The sequence below is a fragment of the Aplidium turbinatum genome, chromosome 15 (genome assembly GCF_918807975.1).
Source record: "Aplidium turbinatum chromosome 15, kaAplTurb1.1, whole genome shotgun sequence".
NCBI classification, from domain to species: Eukaryota; Metazoa; Chordata; class Ascidiacea; order Aplousobranchia; family Polyclinidae; genus Aplidium; species Aplidium turbinatum.
The window spans coordinates 16,692,646-16,717,871 of record NC_137486.1 but is presented as its reverse complement, the minus strand read 5'-3'; the positions used below and the strand labels follow the sequence as shown (position 1 = coordinate 16,717,871).

Sequence of the window (25,226 nt, the reverse complement as noted above, 5' to 3'; positions counted from 1 at the left end):
TTTTAGTTATTCTCACTGAAAACACTGCTCAAGCGATGAATTACACCAAAGTATTGGCAACCAATGCCTAAGCTAAATAATAAATTGAAGTACACCACAAAGATATTGCAAATCATTAACTCTAGTTCTTATTTACACGCTTTTGTGCGGTGAAGCGTAGCCTTATAAGCGAGTAAACTCCTGCGACTACAATGGATGCTGTGCAGTGGTGCTTAACAAAATAGTCAGAGAAACACACTGACAATAAATTATGCATGCATGTTTTGACGCAAATTTTGTAGGCTACAGCCTATGCCAACTTTGAATGACCACTGATTTTTTGAAGACTTTATATTATTGCATAGCCAACTGTGATTAATATGTTGAAATTTTACAGACTGCAGTTTCGCATAACGTAACCTTAATTCTGGCAGTTTCGCATACCGTAACTTTTTGAAAGTTTTGCACACCTGTTATAGTCGTCATTTTATTTACGTTGAATATATGTAACTCGTGACCAGCGTCACTACATAATCACCGTTCAGCGTTTTCTGGTACAGACGTTGGAATTGATTACCACCGCACTGCGCGTGTAATCAATTGAGCGTTCTGTACCACGTTCCTCAGTTGATTGTTTTGCGTTTCTTTCTTACTATATATTGCGTTGATTTTATACACTGAATCAGTAAGTAACAAGAGGTAAATGGTTTTCTCACTTGGTTGGCTATCGCTACAATTATTATTGTTTATTTTATATTAAACGTCTGGAAATACAACAGACATTTAACTGGCGTCGCCGGCAGGATCTTTACAGAATTTCTACAGGATTTTAGAAACATGGAAAAACTGATCGAAGTCCTGCAACAACAAATTGCCAACCAAGAACGCCAGACGAAGGAACAAATTGCCAGACAAGAAGAACGTCACCAGGAACGTCAAGAAGAACAAGAAAGGCGCCACCAAGAACAACTACGAGAAATACGAGCCCAAACTGCGAGATCACAGCCAACAACAATACAACAACAGGTATCTTTACCTAAGTTCGTAGCGTTCGATGCCACCACTGAACTGTGGGCAGACTATTGGAAGAGGTTTAACACCTTTGTAGCAGCACATTCAGTCGCACAAGACAAAATGCCCCAGGTTTTTCTCACCAATCAATCACCTACAATCTACAAAATGTTAACAAATTTGGCTGCGCAGGAAACAAACCCAAAAGAAGTCAACGATCTCACCATGACGGAAATTACAAATTACATGGCTCAACAATTCGACCCAAAACGCTTCATCGTGAGGGAGCGATTCCGTTTCTGGAGCGAAATGAAGCGCAAGCCCGGTGAAACAGCTCAAGAACTAGCCATCCGCATACGTCAGGCAGCTGCCACCTGTGACTTCTCGTCCATTTCAAATCCATTGGACGAAGCTTTACGTACTCGTTTTATTTGTTCAATAGGTAACGAGGCTGTGCTTAAGGCGTTATTCAAAATCAGAGCTGATGAACTTACTTTCAAACGTGCGGTGGAGGTTGCATCAGAAACCGAAGAGGCAGCCAAGGTGGCCAAAGAAACTGTTTACGGCACTCCACTAGCACCAGTTGCGAAAGTAAGGACCATCAGCAAACCTCCAAAAACTAGGCAACTTACAGGTACTTTCTTTTCTTCTAAAAATAAAGAATGCTATCGCTGTGGTAATTCCAACCACAACGCCAATGACTGTAGGTTTAAGAAAGCCACTTGCCATTTCTGCAATATTACGGGACACTTACAGAGTGTTTGTCGAAAGAAAGCTAGACAGTTCAAACCTTCTAAGGTAAATTGTATCGAGGAAATTAACATGCTTTCTAGTTCTTGCAGAAAACCTCGAAATTCAAAGTTGGAAGTACCAATCTCCATTAATTCGGTAACCACACACTTAGAACTGGACACTGCTACAAATGGAAATTTCCTTTCCAGCGACGTCTGGACTCGGGTAGGCGCACCTCAATTGCAAGCACCAGTGTCGCAGTTCCAATCTGCTACCAAGCATCTAGTACCAATCACGGGTTCTTTCACGGCCCAGGTAACTTGTCCTTCCACGGGAAGGTCAGATAATATTTCTTTTGTAGTCACGACAGTCAAAGGACTAAACTTGCTAGGTCGTGATGCAATCTCGTCTTTAGGAATTTCTATCGATAAATTCCTTCTGTCTAACTGTTCTACTTTACAGAGCATCCAGTCATGCGACAAGCCTGATAAGAGTCTGGAGAAGGCATGCTCCCTCTTATGTGACGAGTTCAAAGATGTTTTTAAGCCTGAACTCGGGTGCTTACGAGATTATGAACTAGACATAGATTTTAAATCTGATGCTAAACCTGTTTTTCTCAAACCTAGGCCTGTACCTTTCGCGCTAAAGGAGGACTTAGCACAAGCCTATGATTCGGGCATTGCACGTGGTGTATGGACACCAGTTCAGTTTTGCGATTGGGGCACACCGGTTGTTCCAGTCCGTAAGCCTTCAAACTCTTCAGGAGCGAAGGCCAAGTTACGCATTTGTGGCGATTATTCAGTCACGGTGAACCCTTCCCTGAAGACCCATCGTTACCCGTTACCCTTACCAGAAGACTTAATGCAAAAGTTGGGTGGTGGGTACGGTTTCAGCAAGATAGACTTGGCTGATGCCTACAATCAGATTCGACTTGGTCCTGACAGTCGAAAACGACTCGCATTAAGCACTCACCGTGGCGTACTTTTACAAAATGTTTTACCTTTTGGCATATCTTCTGCTCCAGGTTATTTTCAGAAGATCATGGACGACCTTACAGCCGACCTTCCAGGGGTTGCAGTCTACCTAGACGACATTCTAGTCAGTGGCACTACTGCTGAGGAGCATCTCCAGAATCTTAGACGGCTCCTCGATCGACTTCACTCAAAAGGCCTGAGGTGTAGGAAAGACAAGTGTAAGTTTGCACAACCTCAGGTAGAGTATCTCGGACACATTTTGTCCAGGCAGGGCATCTCCAAAGGTCCTAAGGTAAACGCCATACTGGAGATGTCTGCCCCCACTGACGTATCTTCTCTTCGTTCATTTTTAGGTTCCTTACAATTTTACTCGAAGTTTCTACCGTTGAACGCTTCTACTGTAGCAGAACCACTATACCATCTCACGAAAAAGGACATTCCTTGGAGATGGGGAAAACAAGAGGAAAACTCTTTTGCTCAGCTGAAGCATCATCTATCTACTGATGAGGTTCTTACACATTTCAATGCGTCACTTCCGGTAGGTATCGCATGTGATGCTTCTAGTGTGGGCATTGGTGCTACTTTGTTTCACCGTTACCCAGATGGCACAGAACGGCCTATAGCAAACGTTTCAAAAGTATTAACAGCCTCTCAGAGAAACTATAGTCAAATTCAGAAAGAGGCTTTGTCGATAATTTTTGCGCTAAAGAAATTCTATCAATATCTTTTTGGTAGATCATTCATTTTGGTCACAGATCATAAACCATTGCTTAGTCTTTTTGGCCCGACCAAATCGACACCTTCTTTGGCAGCAAATCGTTTGGCTCGTTGGGCACTCTTTTTGTCGCAATTTACATACACTATTGAGTACAGGAAGACAAAGGATCATCAAAACGCTGATGCTTTGAGTCGCTTACCAGCAGGAGGGGATAAAGTCTTCGATGAAGAGGAAAGTGCGGATGACATTGATATCGTCTGTGCTATCGATGCTTTGGATTTGCAGGTCCAGACCCCAAATGCCGCCTCACTGCGTAAAGAATCTTCTAAAGATCCTATCATTTCCACGGTAATGCGTTTCATTCATGAAGGATGGCCGGCCAAGTCTTCTCCACAAGACCCGGTCGAACCGTTTCGTAAGTACGCAGACTCTCTTTCTACTTGTTACGGATGTCTACTTTACGGTTCCAGAGTGGTCATCCCGTCCAAACTTCGTCCTTCCGTCCTTCAATTGCTTCATGAAGGACATTTCGGCATTGAGAGAATGAAGCAGTTGGCAAGAACGTCCGTCTACTGGCCAAACATCGATCGAGACATCGCGGAACTTTGTCACAAGTGCAGTACCTGTGGCGAATATCAACCGCAATCTAAAACCCAGGTCCAATCATGGACGGTTCCAGAAGCACCGTGGAGTCGCTTACACATAGATCATGCGGTAGAATTCATGGGTTACCATTGGTTACTCAGCATTGATGCTTTTTCTAAATACCCTTGTATTCATGCTACTACTTCCTTATCTTCAACAGCTACTATCAACCTGCTAGAAGAAGATTTTGCTCATTTCGGCTATCCCCATACTGTAGTTACCGATAATGCTACTACTTTTAAATCCACAGAATTCCAAACTTTCTGTAAGGAGAGGGGTATGGTACACATCACGGGTGCCCCTTACCATCCAGAAACCAATGGAGCGGCGGAGCGGCGGAGCGCCTCGTACGTACGTTCAAGCAAGCACTTCGCAAATCTTCCCTGCCCCCGAAACAAGCAGTCTTGGAATTCCTACAGCAATATCGACGCACGCCAACTCCGAGTGGCTACTCTCCAAGCCAATTACTCAACAATCGTCAGATTCGAACCAAGATCGACACGCTTCTCCCCACATCGTCTCAAGTGGTACCCCGACAAAAACCTCACAACACGGACGCCTCCGAAGGTACAAAACGGCATTTCAAACCGGGAGATCCCTGTTACGCGCTATCATTCACACCACGACGGAGCCAGGATCCTCGTTGGGTTCCAGCCGAGGTGATTAAGCGACAGGGTAGCCGAATCTTCCTGGTACGTCTGCTGCCACATGGTCCGACGTGGAGGCGCCATATGGACCAACTGCAACCTCGCTATGCATCATCGGAGGACCAGGAGCCGGGAGAAACTCCTGCACCAACAGTCGACTCCTCCCCTGTCTCCACCTCAGCTCGAACGGATTCGGACGACACACCGACTGTACCGGAATTCGGGCCACACAACCCACGAAGGTCGAGCCGTCGCCGCAGACCTCCGGCCCGTTTCGGACTTTGAGTTTTATTGTTTAATTCGGTGTCAATTGTTCATATTTTTCTTTGTGTATAAAAATTATCGGGGAGGTGTTATAGTCGTCATTTTATTTACGTTGAATATATGTAACTCGTGACCAGCGTCACTACATAATCACCGTTCAGCGTTTTCTGGTACAGACGTTGGAATTGATTACCACCGCACTGCGCGTGTAATCAATTGAGCGTTCTGTACCACGTTCCTCAGTTGATTGTTTTGCGTTTCTTTCTTACTATATATTGCGTTGATTTTATACACTGAATCAGTAAGTAACAAGAGGTAAATGGTTTTCTCACTTGGTTGGCTATCGCTACAATTATTATTGTTTATTTTATATTAAACGTCTGGAAATACAACAACACCTTAACCCGTTTGTAGAGACTTCGAACCACTCACATAAGCTCAATCATCAAGATTGACCCAGGGATATTAAACGAGGGGAATACGAAGGCTTGCAGCGATTGCCTTATTCTCCCAACACTAGAAGGGCGGTAGTTGGTACCGCGTTGCGGCTGTTTTAAAAATTGCTGAAAGTTTTGTAGTGCTGCTGCCCTGCTGGTACAGTCAGCTACAAAAGACAGTTAGCAAATGTTCTGTAGAAAATTTTAAAAAAATACTTGTTTGGAAACACAGATGAAAACTTGAAGATTGCCATTTTATTTAGCGAAAGTCAGCAACGCAGAGAGAGAGAGAGAAACCTTTTATTTTGTCTGTTGCGAAAAATAGTATACGGTACAAACATATATATATATATTCAACAACAGACAGGAAGCAGCGAAAGACTATATTAGTCATCGAGTCAGCTGCTTCCCGTGTTTTTAATGTGACAAATGTAAAGCATCGGCATTACGTTGAAAACAAGATAAGCTTTAGTTCCGTGAAAATGAAAACAAAAAGGTGAATTCCTGTGGTTTTATTCAAACATCAAAAATATCATGCCCTACAAAAGTAGTATGAGGAAAAAAAAACACCTATGCAAAAACAACAACTGTTAACTGCTAGCATAAAGGACAAAGCAAAAACACTAAAAGTAGGCCTAATCATAGTTTACATCTTAATACTTTAATAAAATCAGTCATTTCATAAGCCGACTTGAGTACAGTTAATAAGATGACAGCCGTTGATAAGCAGTAGGCCTACGTAGCACCAGTTCGTGAGTAGTAGGCCTACGTAGTAGGTTACCAACAATGTTCAAACCAGAACAATTTGCGAAACAGTCGTCAATGTTGTGACAATAAAAACAGTCACAGATCAAGTTTATTCATATAATGAATTTTAAGTTTTTTCGTGAAAGTTTTAATACTCGTAGCCCCGACTATTTCTGAAGGTAAATCATTCCATATTTTTGGGCCTAAGAACTTCAAACTGCCTTGACCTTTTCTTGAGCTGACACTACGTAAATGAAAGTTATTTTTTTGAGAAGCTCTCGTGCCATGGCAATGCACTTTAGTAATTTCCTGAAAGTAAGGTTCAAAGTAGCCAGGTAATAGCATATTTTTAAATTTAAAAACAAATTTAGAAATTTCTAATTTATGCAAATTACTGATAGGAAGTATGTCGAGATCTTGGTACAGTAGTGAAAGTTTTGCTCTTCTGTTGCTAAAGGTTATTGTACAAATGATTCGATTTTGCATTGTTGAAATTTTCTTGAACAGTTTTTGTGTGCTTGAACCCCAACATAAAATGCCATATTGTATTATTGAGCGTGCAAGAGCATAGTACAGTGTTAACATGCTGTGTTTGTTTGTGTAGTTTCTAATTTTGTAAAATATTCCAGATATTTTCGCCAATCTCCCAGATAGATCTTCAATGTGATAATTCCAACTTAGTTTGTCATCAAGAAATATGCCAAGATATTTGATGTTGTTTGTTTTTTGAATTTTTGTGTCGTTTAAGACTACATTTAGTTTTGAAGTTGATCCCCCTTTTCGTTCAAGTAGCATGTAAAACGTCTTGGAGTAGTTGATGCATAATTTGTTTGCATTGAACCAATCAGAGATACGCTGCATCTCAATTTCAGTGTTTTGTTGCAATTGCAAAATAGATGTTGCTGAAGTAAATAAAACAATGTCATCAGCAAATAGCTGAGAATCGAAAGTTGTTATAAGAGGCAAATCATTTATGTAAAGCAGAAAAAACAATGGTCCAAGTACAGATCCTTGAGGAACACCACATGTGATATTTTCATGCTTCGATTTGAAGCCATCAGCAGAAACATATTGTTTACGGTTATGTAAGTAAGATTTTATAAGGCCTCCCATCAAGCCTCTCAAGCCATAACACTCCAGCTTTTTTAGAAGTATTTGGTGGTTAACGGTGTCAAACGCTTTTGCTAAATCAAGAAATAACAGGTAAACGTAATGATTTTTTTCTTTGAGTTCAATTAGTCTTGTCTTGTCTTGCAGTGCGATCTGTTTTCTTTTATTCTCAAACCTAATCTCTGCTCAAACGAAACTAAAAAAATTAATTGTGCACAACATTTGTTTATTCACTATAAAGCTGATGGCAATGAATTTGACAGTTATTGTTTGCTGCAAGCAAAACTGTAGGCTATTGTGGACCCGGGCTAACCGCCAGTTTGAATAACTGGCCTGTTCTTTGCTGATAGCTAGCCTATGTTTTCGTAGGCGACAGATTCCATCGTTTGATTGGACATTTCCTCAGAGGTCCAAGCATGAGCAACTTTAATGTTACGTTGAAACGTTTTTAAAACAATGTTTTGTTTCATTTTGACGGAAAATTCTTTTATCATCTTTGATTTTGAGATCTCAGCAATTTGGTTTCATTATATGTTGAAAAGAATTACGAAATGCCACTGCATGAAAATTGTAGGCTACAAGGTAGAAAGCGTCCAGACAAACATGTGTGGGATAGCGTAAAAAGTGTAAACTTCAAGATAAACTGACTGCTTTCATAGTTTTACTCAGGGGTTTCAAACAAGACACAACCTATTTCAAAATTTTGCTTTGGTAATTAAAAAAAGGTGAGTCCCATACTGGGTTTTTTTTTTGGGTCATTTTTCGGTCATTGACCGATTTTTTAGCAAACTGTCCGAAAAAAATATAGTCAATTCGGTCAAAATGTCCGAAAAAATATGTAGTCAATTGACTAAATCAAATATAGTTATTACTATCTGAAGCCTTTACAAATTGTTTCACCTAACGGATCATCAGAAGGTCTTATTCAAATAGAATCTATTTGAATAAGACCTTCTGATGATCCGTTAGGTGAAACAATTTGTAAAGGCTTCAGATAGTAATAACTATATTTGATTTAATTTGCTCTGCTTTGCTTTTATGCTTAGCATTGAGCACTTTTTTGTAGTATTGATAGTTTTCATTGTTTTAGTCAATTGACTATATATGACCAAAAATGACTAAAAATGACCAAAATAAATAAAAAATGACCGAATTTTTTCAAGTTATTTTGGACAAATGACCGAAAAGTCTCAGCGAAAAAAAAACCCCAGGTCCCATACTTGATTCAAGCATCGGGAGATGAGAAGATAAGGTTCTCATTATACTAAGCCTTCGGCACTAACGAGAGTTATATAACAAGGATTTTGGCATGTTTGGAGTCGGCCAGTTGTAAACCAATGAGTCGGAGTCAGTCATTTTTTGTCTGACTTGATAGCCCTGGTCAAAACTTAGTTCCTTAATTGAAAGACCTAACTTGTCACCTTGCAAGTTCATGTTGAACTGTATTAATTGTAGTTTTGGCATTGTTAATTTGTGTGTGTGTATATAATTTTTTTAATGACCTTTGTTTTATAAGTGTTTACATATTGTGTTGCAGCACAAAATTAATGATTGTTATGTGGCTGCATTGAGACATCTTCTGTTTTTGCTTGAAGTGTATGTTTATCAATTTTTTGAAATAATGCCTTCAAAAGGAAAAAACGTTCCAGAGCCTGATGCAAACAAGTCAAATTGTGAAGAGAATCTTGAACCTATTCAGCAAGTAATTGTAATTAGCAGTGAAGAAGAATATGATCAAGAAAGTGCTCTTGAAGGACCAGAAATGAATGGGTAATGAGCTTTGTTAATAAATCTGTGTTTTAACACAATACTTTTCAGACCTTTTGAAGAAACTTTGTACAATGATAATAATTTGTGCAATTGTAAAACTTTCTAAACAGTGGTTATAGTTAGGTACAGGTTGCGAACGGTACAGGTTTCAAACGTTGCCAGTACTAAACAAACGACCATTGGCATGCACATTGTGCAAACTCCATTGCAAAACTATATATGTGCTTGAGTTGAGATTTTATGGTAATAACAGCTACTCCCTACTTTATATAACAATCCACGCTCTTAACGTTATTACCACTGCTGTTAAAATTGTACCTACATTTTGCTATCTTGTGACATAATTGCCGATTGGGAGCTGTATGAATATTACTATTGTGCGAGTGCAGTTGGCTTGAAATAATTTTCAGGAGCTTATCCATATCCTTATAAACATGAATATTCCTGTTGGTAGTTGAAGTTACATGCAGGCTCGTAGCCAGCCGGGGGCCAGGGGGGCCTCGCCCCCCTGAAAAAATTTTGCCCCCCCTGGCAAAATCCCAACATTCTCGAGCAACAGCTAACATTATAATGATTATTATAAATTATAATGATTAGCAGATATTGCTACATTTGGGTCTAGTACTGCCGTTTGTGGGTGTGGATTGTCAGTGTTAACAAGGGTTGACACTTCCACTAGACGGAGCATGTTACAACCAAGACAGGCAAACTTGGTGCTTATGGCCTTTGAACATTCTGTATCGAAATCTATCGATTTAGACTTGTTTGTGAGACGGTTTGCATCCAAACATCCGCGACTGCAATTGCAATAGACTAGTTCACGCAGTGGCGTTGCCAAGGGGGGTTTGGGGGTTACAACGCCCCCCCCTTTGGCACGCGTGTGACATCACAATATTGAAAATGATGCTTTCAGTCTCTATGTCTGTAAAACAAAGTTTGCCTAATTTTAAACGAAACTGCACTAAAAGAGCAAGTTTTGCCAATACCAAATATTCAAATATCTCAGCCAAGAATTAGCAACAAGAAAACACAGAGACTTAGCTTTATTACCGAAAAGGCCCAAGAAAACATGATCTTATTCTTTTGCTATGCCACCGGACAGCACCATTTTACAGTAATATTCATACCCAAATTTTTGTTGAAAATGCTCTCAGAATGCACCAAATTCAAAGTAATTGTTCAAAATTTTCTGGGGGAGGCCCCCCAGACCCCCCGCCACTGGGTTGCTGTGTTATGCTCATGATTGTAATATGATTGCTGTGATTTAACTAGCAGATAAAATAAGAGACCCCGTGTTGGCCTTAACACTAACCTGATATATTGCAATTTTTGTGGATACCGGTATTTAAGAGGTTAAAATGCCAAAATCATTTCAAATTTTTCGGCCCCCCCCTAAAAAAAAGTTGGCCCCCCTTGCTCTGCGGTCTGGCTACGAACCTGGTTACATGTACAATGTGTAAGTGAGGAATGTTCTACTGTATGCACATGAGACCTTCCCCATCACTGTCGAAGAACTATATCACAATGATATAGTCATGGTATGACAGAACTGTTATAAGTGCCTTTTTAACTGGGTGCTAATCAAGGAACTGAGATCCGGGCTTGGCATCCATCGTGGATTTGAAGATGTGAGAGCGAGATTGTTTATTTGCCTTTCCAGCATGAGAAAAAAAATTATTAAGTATGCAAATGCAACATATAATAAAAGACTGGCATATATATAGCAAAAGACAGGAAAGGACTGGCAGCAATGTGAGATGGAAACGTGGCATTGGCATGAACACATGCAACGCATGGAAGAATGCATATGACTGAACAAGAAAATTCAGTTCTGCAACATCCATGGGAATCACTCCAGAGCAGTGGTTCTTAACCTTTTGCCTTGTCGGCACCACCTTGAAATGACCAACGAGTTCTTGCACCCCTTCCTGGGATTGGCTGAAAAGTAATAGTTGCCTACAGTTCAAAATTTTGTTGAAACCTTGTAAAAACAACTTTGCTTCTTACGTCGTATTATAACAAACCTTAATAATTCAGCATCCCTGCACCGCCTAGGAACAGGTCTCGCACCCCTTAGTGGTGAGTGCACCCCTGGTTAAGAACCCCTGCTCTAGAGCATGTCATAAGAAGCATTGCCTCAACAGTATCTGGGAGGATTTGCAATCAGCAAATCTCATTGCCATCGATCCTCAGGACTAGGTGGCATGGACAAATATCATCAGGCCGATTCAACATTTCCTAGAGTCCCACCGATGCAATACAGAAAACATAAGATGTTTAATTGTGGAGTGAAAGCAAGTGATGATAGTCATCCAGAGGTGCGGCAGAGGGTATACTAGTAACTTTTTGTCCAAGTATGAGTTGATTAAAAGATTCTTTGGCTTGAACCCTGCCAGTGTAATGTTGTAGTAGCTCCCTCCAGAATATACCAAAGTTGTAAAGATTTTGTTATCAATGTGTTTATCAATTATATTGATATTTTATTAATTGAAGGTATCAGCCTTTGCCCGCTTCTGAGGAACTTGATGTTTCTTCTGATGAAGAGGATGATGAAAATCCAACTTCCTCCTCATCTATTGATGGAGAACTTAGCAATCGAACTCTTGAGGTTGACCTTGGTAATATATTAGTAACTACTGTAGTAATATACATGCTTATAACTTATAAGCATCTATCAGTCTCCGGCTTGTTTCATGATACACAGCATTTTCAGAGAATGGTTCTTTTACCAATTACCACTATTTATTTCCTGTTCAGATCTAGTTCGTCTAACGATGAAAAATATCAAGATAGACGACGCTGCAGTACCCGAATGGGCGAAAGGATTATCAGACAGCGCATGGGACCAAGCCATCGAGAAAACTATTGGCAAGAAAACAAGCATTGAATCGTTTTCGCCACCTGCAACGAACGCAGTACAAGATGACGTCAGCACTCATCTGCAGCCTCACACGTGATCTTGTGTATTGCGGTCGGACTGTAAAATGCCTTTCTAAAATATGAAGTGCAATTGTAACAACTTTGAAACCTATTTCGGTTTAATAGAAATTTATAGATTATGAAGTCGTACCAAGAATATTCGACTTGGTGATTGTCGAAGCTCTTCCAAAGCTGACTTTAAACTTTGGAGTTCTGTTAAATCAGTTATATAATGCACGTTTTCACAATGTCATACAAGAAATCATTACGTCATGTGATGAAAGCTCTATTAATCCCTTGAAAAATTTTTTGGTGTGGGTGTGTTTTGGGAAGACCGACATGCTTGGAAATAAACTTCAAAAATTAGTTTGCTATCCCTGCTTGCCATCCACAAAGATTGGCTTGCTTGCCTTTTTGTTTACTTTTCAAACTCTAGATACAACAGAATCAAAAAACTTCGTTTTGTCGTTCGTAGTTAAGTGCTTTAGAGCTAGTTTTTTTTTAAACATTGTTTCATTGGATTTCTTTTATTGCAAGCATACCATGATGGTTTCAACATTCTCATTGGAAGTTTGTTTGTTACCGCAATCTGTATACAGCACACCGGAGGTCTCCATGTTTGCAACGCTGGTTAATATTGTTTTCTGATTACTGATGTCTGCAAGCATAGCTTGCAGTGCGGCTGCCCAGCCAGTAAATTCCGTTATTTTTACATTGATTTAACGTCTGCAAAAGTTGAATTAATGTAAAAGTGACGGATTTTGCTGTGTGGGATATGCTGTTGCAGTTCGTGAGTTATTTCATAACTACGTATCTTGACCATCGTTGCCTTGAGAGAGATTGACCGTAGGCTATGTCAAGACCTAGAGCCTGAAAGCGGGGATGTCTAAACTCATCTGGTATCTTGCTGAAAGTCAAGTTATCTTCAACCACGAATTGCATGTAGATCTAAGGGTTTGTCAAGTTTTTTGCGCTATAACTTCCATTTCTTACCTTTGCGATTTAATCATCCCCTATCGTGTGGAATTTATGTTCGTTGTCATTTTATTTTTTTGTCATCAACATGTCTGAATCGATAAAGAAAATACTAGCTACTGTAAAGTACACGCTGGTATCCAAATGAATAAGGTGAGTTGTGAGTGTTACGGCTGCGTGATCCTCCGCTCCTTGCGTATTTTTTAATGTTTGTGTTTTTATCCGGCAACCCTGTTTTTCTTATCTTTCTAAAATGTGGCCAGTTTGAAATCACTTAAAAGAAAGCTTAGAACTAAGTTTAAATGGTCATTAGTGAAAATGAATAGTTGTATGTTGTCCTTATTAAGTCGATCGGAACTGCCACAAGGAAATCTGTACTTGAATTGATTGTTCGTTTGGAAGAATTTCAGTTTTCTCTTTGGGTCTTGGTTTCGCCAACGTCAGTCTTCACCTTGACATCAATCAATATACACAACAATTTCAATTGGCGTGGTTGTACAATACATTGGAGTCCAGAGGAGGCTGTCGCATTAAAAACCTATACTGACAGGCTGGTAAACTGCTGACGCTGTCAAAGCATCTGACGTCAGCCACAATAACTGACGCTGTTTATTTATAAGCAGCCTAAACCTAGCTGACCCTAACTTGTTTATTGTTTATTCAACTTGGTATTTCAACATTAGCTCTACATGATGGCCAAACATGAGCAGTTCGGTTCACTCTTAAACGAATTCAAGAAATGTTTAAAAACTATTAATAGGTTAAAAGTTACATCCAGTGACAGTGCAGAGATTCGATGTGCTGTTGGGAAATTGTATTCGTCATTGGATGCCTTAGAAGAGTCCTTTGTAAGCGCAAAGGAAAGCAATCTGGATGAAGAAGGAAAATTCAAAGAAGAGTTTGAAAATTGTGAGAAGCTTGCCGATCAAGCCAACAAGAGTGTTGAAGAAGCGCTTCAAAGACTTGCAATCGAGTTTAGTTCCAGTGACTCAATGTCTCTTGTCTCTGGTGCCTCAAGAAAATCAAAGCAACCTGTAGGTCCCAAGAACCCATCCACAAAATCCCATCCCATTCCTGAAGGAAACAATAATGGACATGTAACCTTGAAAATTCCAAAAGAAGAAGCTAGATCCACGGCAATAAACCGTGGTCCACATGAATCAAGTTTAAATTCAATGCTGCACAATATTCCTGTAGAATCAGAACACGAGCAGCAACATCGGATCATGTCGTCTATGGAAAATCTGCACATGGAAAGAGAATACAACAATAGAGCTCCCTTATATGCTGAAAGGGCAACTGCAAGTTACCGCATCCCTGACATCAAGATTGATGTGTTCAAGGGCAACATCATTGAATTTCCAGCTTGGGAAACTGCCTTTGATGCCCTAATAGGAGATAGGGTCCATTGTCCTAAACACAAGCTGAATCTCCTTGGTCAATATTTGGATAAGGATGCAAAGGAGCTCATTACCGGTTTGCTTCTACACCAAAGCGAAAATGCGTACTTTATTGCAAGAAATCGCCTGAAAGAAAGGTATGGCAATCCAAGCGCGATTGGTCAGGCGTTTCTTCACAAGCTTTCCTCGTGGCCAAGGATCAGTCCTCGACAGACGGCGGAGCTTCAGCACCTGTCAGACTTTCTGATACAGGTTGCTGAAGTAAAACAGTCTGTTAATGGTCTTCAAATTCTGGACTTCCCACAAGAGTCCACCAAAATCATTCAAAAGCTTCCAGTTTACATGCAAAATAAATGGCGGGAAAGGGTTTTCTATTACAAAAGAACTGCAGGCCAGTACCCACCCTTTGAAGAATTAGTAAAGTTTGTCGAAGTTGGATCAGAAGAAGTTAATATTCCTGAACTGACAGGGCTAAATACTGAAGTGCTGTCATTTAAAAATGCCATTAAAGACCCCAAACCAGCAAGAACATTTGCCACTACTACTGAAGAAAGAAATTATAACCGTGTGGGACAGTACTGTACATATTGCCAAGGAAGACACGTCATCAATGATTGTTCTAAATTCTTGGAGATATTGCGTGATCAGCGGCTTCAATTTTTGAAGGACAATCGACTTTGCTTTGCTTGCGGGTGCTGTAGTGACCACCGGGCTCAACAATGTTTGCACAGAGCAGTGTGTCAAATTTGCCGGAGACGTCATCTCACTGGACTTCATTTCGAAAGGTCACCAGATAATCAGGCAACAACAAGTGGACAGTTGCATTCCAGGTGCGTAGAAGTTTGCAAGAGCGAAAATGAAGTCCAAGGATGTGACAACTCCATGATTGTTCCATTGTGGGTTCGTAGCAAGCATAATCCATCTAAAGAAATTCTATGCTACGCAATTCTCGATGATCAGTCCAATAGTTGCTTCATTTCTAATGAGCTGCGAGTGCAATTAGGCTTGGCTGGGTGTGAGACCAACTTGACCCTGTCCACTGTTTACAAAAGTAATGCCACAATTTCAACAAGAAAGTTAAATGACTTAGAAGTCGTTAGTTTTGACCGCACCACTAAAATCAACTTGCCTGCTGTTTTTACAAGAGATAACATCCCAGCCAGTCGATCCCAGATTCCCAAACCCGAAGTAGCTAGAAAGGTGAACCATCTACAGCCTATTGCCGAGAAAATAGCACCATACTTGCCACAAGTTCCAGTCAGTCTACTAATTGGTAACAACGTTCCGCAGGCTGTTAAACCAAGAAAGATTTTGTCTGGCGAAGACGACCAACCTTATGGCCAACGTTCGTTGCTTGGCTGGGGAATTGTTGGAGTAGTGTGCCATTCCACTAGGAACAGTGTATCAGTCGCTCATCGTGTCAATGTCGAGAATTTGGAACATCAGCAAAATGCAAAGCTTAAAAGCATACCCAGCACATTTGTTTATCCCACCAATGCCAAAGAAGTAATCAATCCTTCTCAAATTCGAAAGGTAATGGAGTCTGATTTTATTGATCACAACCTAGACGGTACTATGTCTGTACATGACAGAACATTTCTCAACATTCTCTCTCATGACATCACACAACAAGAAGATGGCCATTATGTCATGCCCTTACCAGTAAAATCTGAACAAGTCATGTTGCCTGATAATAAAGCTCTAGCTCTAAAGAGAATTAATCAGCTTAAAAGGAGGTTTGACAGAAACCCCAGATTCGAATCGGACTATGTAACCTTTATGAAAGACGTTGTTTCCACATGTGCAGAAAAGGTGGTGGATGATGATCATGGTGCAGAGAAGACTGGCAAAATTAATTACATCCCTCATACTGGAGTATACCACCCAAAGAAGCCTGGAAAAATTCGTGTGGTATTTGATTGTTCAGCAGAATTTCAAGGTGTGTCTCTCAATGACCACTTGTTGCAAGGTCCCAACCTAACAAACAAACTAGTGGGTGTCCTTTGCAGATTTCGAAAAGAAAGGATTGCCTTAATGACCGATATCAAATCTATGTTTCATCAGTTCTATGTTTCAGAGAAGCACAGAGATCTCTTGAGGTTTCTGTGGTGGGAGGATGGAAATACCAGCAAGCCTTTGCAAGTCTTCAGAATGAAAGTCCATCTATTCGGGGCTACCAGCTCACCAGGTTGTGCGAATTTCGGTTTGAAACAAGCAGCTGAAGATGGGGAAGCGGAATTTGGTAAGGATGTTTCTGACTTCATAAAACACGACTTTTATGTTGACGATGGCTTGACTTCAGTCCCTTCCGCTGATGAGGCTGTTTCTCTTATAACAGGAAGCATAGCTCTTTGTGAAAGGGCTGGCTTAAAACTTCACAAATGCTTGTCAAATGATAGATCCGTTCTTGATGCAATACCAGAAGAAAAAAGAGCTGATGGTGTGAAAGCATTAGATCTTAACAAGGATCCTCTTCCTCTTGAGCATGCACTGGGAATTTTATGGTGCGTTGAAAATGATTCATTTCAGTTTAGAATTATACTAAAAGACCTTCCTTTCACCAGAAGAGGGATACTGTCTACTGTTAGTTCCATTTTTGATCCTATTGGGTTCGTTGCCCCTGTGGTTCTGGAGGGAAAGAAGATCTTGCAACAACTATGTCGAGAGGGTGCAAAATGGGATGACCCTATTCCTGAAACGTTAGCTTCCAGATGGCGTAAATGGAGATCTGAGATTTGTGCCTTAAGCACCCTTGAAGTTCAGAGATGCATCCAGCCTGAAGGTTTTGGAACAGTTCAAAAGGTAGAGCTCCATCACTTTTCAGACGCCTGTGAGCACGGTTATGGCCAATGCTCATATATTCGGCTTAAAAACAGTGCTGATCAAGTTCATTGCTCCTTTCTTATTGGTAAAGCTAGAGTAGCTCCACTAAAACAATTTACCATCCCTCGGCTAGAGCTCACTGCCGCCTTGTTGTCAGCTAGAATGAGTAAATATGTTAGAGAAGAGATGGGGTATTCAGATGTGGTAGAACATTTTTGGACTGACAGCAAAATTGTACTTGGTTACATAAACAACGAAGCCAAAAGATTCCATGTTTATGTGGCCAACCGAGTGCAACAGATTCGAGATCTTTGCAGTCCTGACTCCTGGTACCATGTAGAATTCAAGGCCAATCCAAGCGATGAAGCTAGCAGAGGCATGAATACACAACGCTTTTTAAAAGGATCTATGTGGCTTCAAGGCCCAGAATTTCTATGGGGTGATTCTGACCATTCTGCTACTGCAAGGTCCACGTTGGACGAAGCAACCGCAAGCGAAATGCAAAAGGAAATGCGCAAGGCTACTGTCCGAACAACACTGGCTGTCAACGAACGTTCAAAACCAACCAATCAATTTGAAACATCTCGTTTGGACCGATTTTCTTCTTGGCTGAGCGCCAAAAGGGCGGTAGCAAACTGTCTGCTTCTTAAGGCTAAGCTACTACACAAAATTAGGAAAAACACTTCTGTATTCGCTGAAGCAGTATCTGCAAACTGCTTGAGAACCGCAGAGATAGAGATAATCAAAGGCTTGCAACAGGAACATTTTAGTGAAGAAGTATCATTTCTCTCCAGTTTCCAACAGGAAGGTCATTCTCATCTGACACGTACAACTGTGAAAAGGACTAGCAGTCTTTACAAATTAGATCCCTTTTTAGATGAAAATGGTATCTTGCGAGTCGGTGGTCGAATTAGAAATGCTTCCATTTCTGACCTTGCCAAACACCCGGCGGTTATTCCAAGAAAAACTCATGTAGCGCATCTGATAATTGACCATTGTCACAAGGAAGTCAGCCACATGGGTCGCGGAATCACCCACAATCATTTGCGACAGAGTGGTTTCTGGATAATTGGTGGATCTTCTGCAGTAGGTTACCACATCAGCAATTGCGTAGTTTGTAAGCGTTGGAGAGGTGCTCTTCAAACACAAAAAATGGCTGATCTTCCCAGTGAGCGATTGAGTGAGGAGCCCCCTTTTACGTTTTCCGGCGTTGACTTCTTTGGTCCATACCATCTCCGAGAAAAGCGATCGATCTTGAAAAGGTATGGTGTGGTATTTACCTGCATGTCGAGCCGAGCTGTCCACTTAGAGACCGCCAACACAATGGATACGAGCTCGTTTATTAACGCCCTTAGAAGGTTTCTTGCACGACGAGGCCCAATATGTCAACTACGATCAGACTGTGGTTCTAACCTGATTGGCGCCAATAATGATTTAATGCAAGCTAAACGTGAAATGGACGAAAAACACATTGGTAACTTTCTCTTACAACATCACTGTGACTTAATCACAAATAAATTTAATGTACCTCACTCCAGTCACATGAATGGAGCGGTCGAACGACAGATCCGCACCATTCGAAGTGCTCTTGACCCGATGCTTAAAACGTGTGGCAGTCAACTAGATGACGAGTTATTTCGGACCTTGATGACAAAAGTTGAAAACATTGTTAACTCCAGACCCCTTTCAACCGATCAGCTATGCGACCCAGAATGTCCTGCCCCACTTACTCCTAATCATCTGTTAACAATGAAACCTAAGATACTACTTCCTCCCCCAGGAATATTTCAGAGGGCTGACCTTTATGCAAGAAAGAGATGGAAGAGAGTCCAACATCTTGCCAATGAGTTTTGGTTTCGTTGGAGGAAAGAATTTATTCACAATTTGCAGTCCAAAAGGAAATGGTGTTCCAGACGACGCAATCTACAGACTGGCGACATCGTGATTGTCTCTGACGACGCCGCTCCACGCAATCACTGGCCGCTTGCCAGAATTGACTCGGTTATTCCTAGCGATGATGGACTAGTACGCAAAGTCAAACTACGCATGGCTAATGCACATCTTGACAATCGCGGTAGACCGACTAAAACTGTTTCGTTTTTAAGTAGGCCCGTCCACAAGGTGATTCTACTTCTACCCACGGATGAGGACTAAGTTCGAGGATGACAGAAGGAGCAACGTGCGCGAAGAGAAACAATTGCAATAGGCCTATCTCATTATTCATTTATTGTAAACTGCCCCAGTCGACGTTTAACTTGTGAAATCTGTAAAAAAAACCTTTATGGTGATAAAGCTGTTTTTTGGGGGGCGATGTTACGGCTGCGTGATCCTCCGCTCCTTGCGTATTTTTTAATGTTTGTGTTTTTATCCGGCAACCCTGTTTTTCTTATCTTTCTAAAATGTGGCCAGTTTGAAATCACTTAAAAGAAAGCTTAGAACTAAGTTTAAATGGTCATTAGTGAAAATGAATAGTTGTATGTTGTCCTTATTAAGTCGATCGGAACTGCCACAAGGAAATCTGTACTTGAATTGATTGTTCGTTTGGAAGAATTTCAGTTTTCTCTTTGGGTCTTGGTTTCGCCAACGTCAGTCTTCACCTTGACATCAATCAATATACACAACAATTTCAATTGGCGTGGTTGTACATTGGAGTCCAGAGGAGGCTGTCGCATTAAAAACCTATACTGACAGGCTGGTAAACTGCTGACGCTGTCAAAGCATCTGACGTCAGCCACAGTGAGGCGCATATCTGTAGATAGAAGAAAAACAGAGAATGCAAAAGTAAGCTGTTGCAGTTCGACTGTCATTGCCACAAACGACTTTTTGAGAGTTAGAGGCAGTTGCAGTTTTCGGAACCTCACGGGAGTGGATCAGAAAAAAATCATACAATGAGCATTATAGTTTCTTCGAAGTAAAATTGATATGCTACAAATGCCCAGTTTAAAAGTTAGAATTTTTCATTAGTAACGATTTTAATACAGTATAAGCCGAGATTGGCACCGAACCCATTGGTTTAGAAAATTTAATTGCGATTTGTAAGACAAAATTTCCAATGGAATCGGGATTATCGACTTGGAAGCATAGGTTATTAACTGTTTGTTATCAAGATAACCGAACCGGATCCGTCGACTTGGAAAAGTAATTTACATTTGTTAGAGAAGAAAGAATCAGCATTGTCGAGTGAGCAAGAAATGTTCTTCACAATTTAAAGCCAACTAAGGAATCGAACCGGATTTGTCCGCTTGGAAAGGTATTATAAAAATGAATAAGCCAGATAAGGAATAAAACTGGGTTCATCAGGTTGACTGCACAAGATAAAATTATTTTCATTACCAGACAGCAAAATCCGTTATTTTTACATTGATTTAACGTCTGCAGACGTTGAAAAAATGTAAAAATGACGAACTTTACTGTTTTAGGGTAGTTTTAGTAATTCAAAAGCCTTAAAAGTATAGTCCAAGCTTTTATTGCGTATCCAATCGACAAAGTCGCGTTTTTAGCACGTCGGGGTAAGGAGGATTACTTCTTTAAAACATGACCATCCCACCACATTATGTATGCAGCAAGTCCTAGTATTTTAAACAAATGTTTTATACTAAAATGCGTCGCCGTCTGCAACTTTATTTTGTCTGCACAATGCAGAGAACTGCACACCTTTTCCAGAGAGCAAAATCTGTTCTTTTTCTGCAACCTCTAAAATGTTAAATCAAAAAAGGGGACTTTACGCGCATGATATATGTTTTTTTTCTTCTGAAATGCACCAGTGGGGTTGCTCATTTGATTGTATTCGCAAAATAAATGGAACAAAAATTATATTACAGAAGAAATGAAAATAGTACGTGAAAAAAGAAATAACATAAGAAAGCGAGAACATAACATGTAAATTGTACAAGCCTTGACAATATATTCAACATAGACGGCAAATCAAAAACGATTTGCCGTCTGGGAAAGCTTTACTTTGTGAAAGAGCTGAACTACTAAAAGCTACGGAGCAGATATTTCAGTTCAACACATTTTCGCAAATAACTCTGCCATCGCACGTAAAAAGTCAATCAGAAAATTTCAATACGAATTAAAATGCTTTCGATTTGAATTGAGTAGGTCAAGCAAGTACACTTTCAACTGTTCGACAACAACAAGGAATAGCTACTACCCAGGCAGCAAATCAGTCGATTTTTGCATCGATTCAACGGCTGCAGACGTTGAATCAATGTAAAAAACGACTCACCTACTGCCTGGGTAACTTATCCAGTGAAAAAATTCTGCCAAAATATGCGAGGAGTTACAAAATTACTGCGAATATACTCGTGTTTCCAGAAAGCCAACAATATTGAGAAAAAATCTTTTACAATCAACGGAGAACTATGCTAATAAATTTTCGTTTGAAAAGTTGGTTTTAACAAATTAAATCGTTGTTTTAAAAATTGAAAACCAAGTTGTTAAGATCCCAGTTCACTTCTGGTAACCGACGTACAAAAGTTATAAATGCCAGAGAAAAGAGAAACGCGTTTAATTTCCGTAAGTAGCAATAATAATCCCACGGTCGGTATTGGAAATATAATCCAGAGTTGGATATGACGTCACACGTACGAAGGTGACATGATGCTTGGACAAATTTTGAAAACTGTTTGAGTGCAACACGCATCATCAAAGTTATCTATTCTTTGATGAAGGTTGTTGCAATCTGGGTTTAAAGCAGTCTGGCAGTGGCAACAATATAGTCGTTGGAGCTTTTATGGAGGTAAGACAAAGCTTTTGACACAATAAAGTAACGAGAAACGTCTGCGAGAAACAATATGTAGACGACTACGTTTGTAGACGTTGAATTAATGTTAAAATGACGGTCTTACCAGCTGGGATAAAACACTACATCATCTCAGTTGCGCAATACATCGCAAAAAACGTAAATTGTCAATGTGCTGACTTGAAAGAAAACAGACAAAATATACCAAGCAGAACGATCAAAACCGTGGCTATACGTAGCGGTGTGCTAATTCAACCATGAGGCACCGTTGTGACGTCATACTTTGGTACACCTTTAGCACCCCATAAAATATTCTTTGCCACACTTCTATTGCTTGAAGGTCAGTTGTATGAACAGGTTTACACAAAAAAGCAGGACACCCGACAGTAACAAAGTCAATTTTGAACTAAATAAAATGATTTTCCACATGATAGCTAAAGCGAGAGCTTCTGTCGAACAAATTTCCAACGTTGAAATTGTGCATTCAAAATAACTAAACGCGCTGTACTTTACGTAACCACGTACTGTTCAAATATCATGATCCCTTGAGGGTGGGAGGAGATATGATCAGAGCTGCCATACTGCGTTGTACTAGGGATGAAGACAGCAAGAAAATCGGGTCACGTGATATTTTCAACAATCCCTGAAGGACATATGTGGATATGAAACTTAAAAATGGATTAGAAATCCATACCTTATAAACCCATAGTTATAAAGCCTAAGTCATCACAAGCACCACATCCGTGACATTTAGGCAGTTGTACTATCGTTTGCTTAATACATGAACACTCGTAAAAACTTGTACTATCGGAAAGTCCGACATTACGCAAATGGTGTAACCACGCTTGTAAATGTACCAAAAACGATGTGTGCAAATCAAACGCAAGTCAGATAAGAAATAACCGTGTTTTTCCCGGCGCCTCGATGTAAGGAATGCGACTTGTGCAAATCCAGACAGCAAAATTCGTCATTTTTTCATTAATTCAACGTCTGAAAACGTTGATTCAATGAAAAAATGACGGATTATGCTGTCCGGGATACAACTCGATTCAACATTAACTAAACAGAGTCATGATTCGGTCACGTGGTTAAGGTCAGAGGTTAAAGAAGCACTCTGGCTAATTGTTGCATTGATTCAACGTTAAATAATGCTGAGGTAGCCGATGTTGCAAGAAATTTATCCCATGCTCAACCCCACCAAGAAAAGTTGTTCGTTTTACATCTCCAACGTTGAAGCGATGTGAAAAGACACTTTCACTTGCTGAGCATGGAGTATCCAGAGTGCAAAATTAGTCCTTTCTCCATTGATTCAACAGACGTTGCATCAATGTAGAAAGGGCTAATTTTGCTGTGTGGAAAAGAACGCAATGCGATCATATCGAAGAAATCAAGTTCGAGCGCACTGGGTTTGCTGACGTACATAGGTATTGTTGCAGATTTTACATTATGCAGCATTAATCGTACAAGGAACATTGTGACCTGGTGGGACATTTCACAACGTAGCATTCTGTTTCATCGGTCTGAGAATAAAGTATACTAGAGTTGTTCGAGCACAAATTAGCAGCCAGCAAAACTGGTTCTTTATACATTGATTCAACGTCTGTATAGGTTGAATAAATGAAAAAAGACTGGCTAGCTGGTTGATCTTGTGCCATATTCTTTGAAATTCAGATTCTTATTGGAAAGAGTATGTAATTTAAGTGCGTGTTAATTATTGCGCAAAAATGTCTATGAAACGAAATTTCGTTTCGTTTTATGTAATTTCGTTTTCGCAAACTACCTTTGCTTCGATTTTGAATAAAGTTTTCATGGTGAAGTCAGTTGTAGAAGTTACTGCAACAGCAGCAACCCAGTCAGGATTAACATAATTAGTAGAAAGGTTTTACAAGAGTGACAATAACTAGAGTTTTAAGATAGAGTTTCGCAACCTCTTCTTAGTGAAAAATTCCTTTTCATCCAAAGAGTTCGCTTCGAAAACCACTACCATTGTCATCCTCTCTACCTCACTGCGTAGATATTTCGATGAAAGTAAAGCAACACAGTTTTGCATAATTGAGAATTAACATGGCTCAACTGAAGGAAACGTGAAACTTAAAGGCTTAAAGTTATAAACAGACAGTCAATTGTCCAAAGCAAACCATTAACCATATAAGTCATGAGTGCCAATGCGACGTTGCTAAGATATTTTTCTCTCTTTGGGTAGCGCGCATGCAGTGCCACCCACCTTGTGAAATTGCTCCTTTTTATGTTGATTCAACGTCTGCAGACCTTAAAACAACGCAATTTGGGAGCTGGAAAGTTGATGCTTCATTGTTTCGCAAAACCTGCCCTCTTTGATACAACAATCGCGAAGGTTAAATCGATGTAAAAAAGTCAATCATGCTGGATGGGTAACGTCAAAAAGCATTAAAGTGATGAACACTTAACAGGCAAGCTTTGTTGACGGTGCCATGAGGATCTCATTCAAACCTGGCCCCATCTCCCAAAATTTTTTTGATATGTTTGCAAAAGTAACTGCACATTTAAATATCATGAAGGGTTTCCTAATGAAATCCCGAAACGAGCAGATGAAGAATCCTTTCCAGTCAAACAGAGCACGTCACATTTATATAGCATCATCACCACAGACGTTCCCAGACAGAAAATTAATCGTTTTTTTTACATCGATTCAACGTCTGCACACGTAAAGAAAGACTGATTTTCTGGGTAGGATTGTTGGTAAATCAAAAAGAAAAGAGTTTGCGAAAAAATTCACACGCGATTGGTGATGAAACTGGCAACGAATGGTAACAAGAAACAAGTATGCGAAGTAGCAGTTGAAACGTGAAAAATATAATTATGCAACATAAAATCAATACACAAGTCAAAGCGTTTGTTTTGTAGGCATTCAAGGAAAAATACCTCTAAAAATTAAATGTCAACTAAATCAATAAAACGGCGATGTACAGAGTTCACCGTGGGGCATTTCTCCATTTGCTTTTCGTTTTCTGCTCAGGAAATTCTTCCATCGTCAATGCCTGACAATCGCCTTATAAAACAGCAAATGATCCGTTTTTACATTGGTTCAACGTCTGCAGACGTTGAACCGATGGAAAAAAACGCTGATTTACTATTTGGGTGTTATATACGAAAAAATGACACTTGCGCGAACAAGAAGATTTTCTGGACCTGTTTGAAGCGAATCAAAAGACAAAAGCAACGCATCATTTGGTTGAAAGTATGACTTGAACCGAAAAACTACACCTATCCAGAAAATTAGTTATTGTCCGCATCGATTCATCGTCTTCAGACGTTGAATCAATGTAAAAAGGACTGATTTGCTGGATAGGAC

At 40.1% G+C, this 25,226-nt stretch overlaps 2 protein-coding genes across 2 annotated transcripts; both read left to right on the top strand.

Annotated features, from left to right (window-relative positions):
• Positions 1 to 8,809: 8,809 nt before the first annotated feature.
• On the top strand, positions 8,810 to 13,412 carry LOC145784578 (uncharacterized). Its single transcript, XM_082596426.1, has 3 exons — positions 8,810 to 9,034; positions 11,528 to 11,652; positions 11,792 to 13,412. Exons 1-3 carry the CDS (start codon positions 8,886 to 8,888, stop codon positions 11,989 to 11,991), a joined length of 474 nt encoding a protein of 157 aa, XP_082452552.1. The 5' UTR covers positions 8,810 to 8,885; the 3' UTR covers positions 11,992 to 13,412.
• Positions 13,413 to 13,620: 208 nt separating this feature from the next.
• Positions 13,621 to 19,781, top strand: LOC145784009 (uncharacterized). Its single transcript, XM_082595766.1, has one exon. The coding sequence runs from the start codon at positions 13,621 to 13,623 to the stop codon at positions 19,303 to 19,305; it is 5,685 nt and encodes a 1,894-aa protein (XP_082451892.1). The 3' UTR covers positions 19,306 to 19,781.
• Positions 19,782 to 25,226: the final 5,445 nt, after the last annotated feature.

Bases quoted from the DNA above. Each gene is read 5' to 3' on its own strand.
- LOC145784578 (XM_082596426.1), top strand. From the start codon at position 8,886: ATGCCTTCAAAAGGAAAAAACGTTCCAGAGCCTGATGCAAACAAGTCA. The intron at 9,035-11,527 runs GTAATGAGCTTT...TATTAATTGAAG, and splicing joins GAAGGACCAGAAATGAATGG to GTATCAGCCTTTGCCCGCTT. The intron at 11,653-11,791 runs GTAATATATTAG...TTTCCTGTTCAG, and splicing joins AACTCTTGAGGTTGACCTTG to ATCTAGTTCGTCTAACGATG.
- LOC145784009 (XM_082595766.1), top strand. From the start codon at position 13,621: ATGGCCAAACATGAGCAGTTCGGTTCACTCTTAAACGAATTCAAGAAA.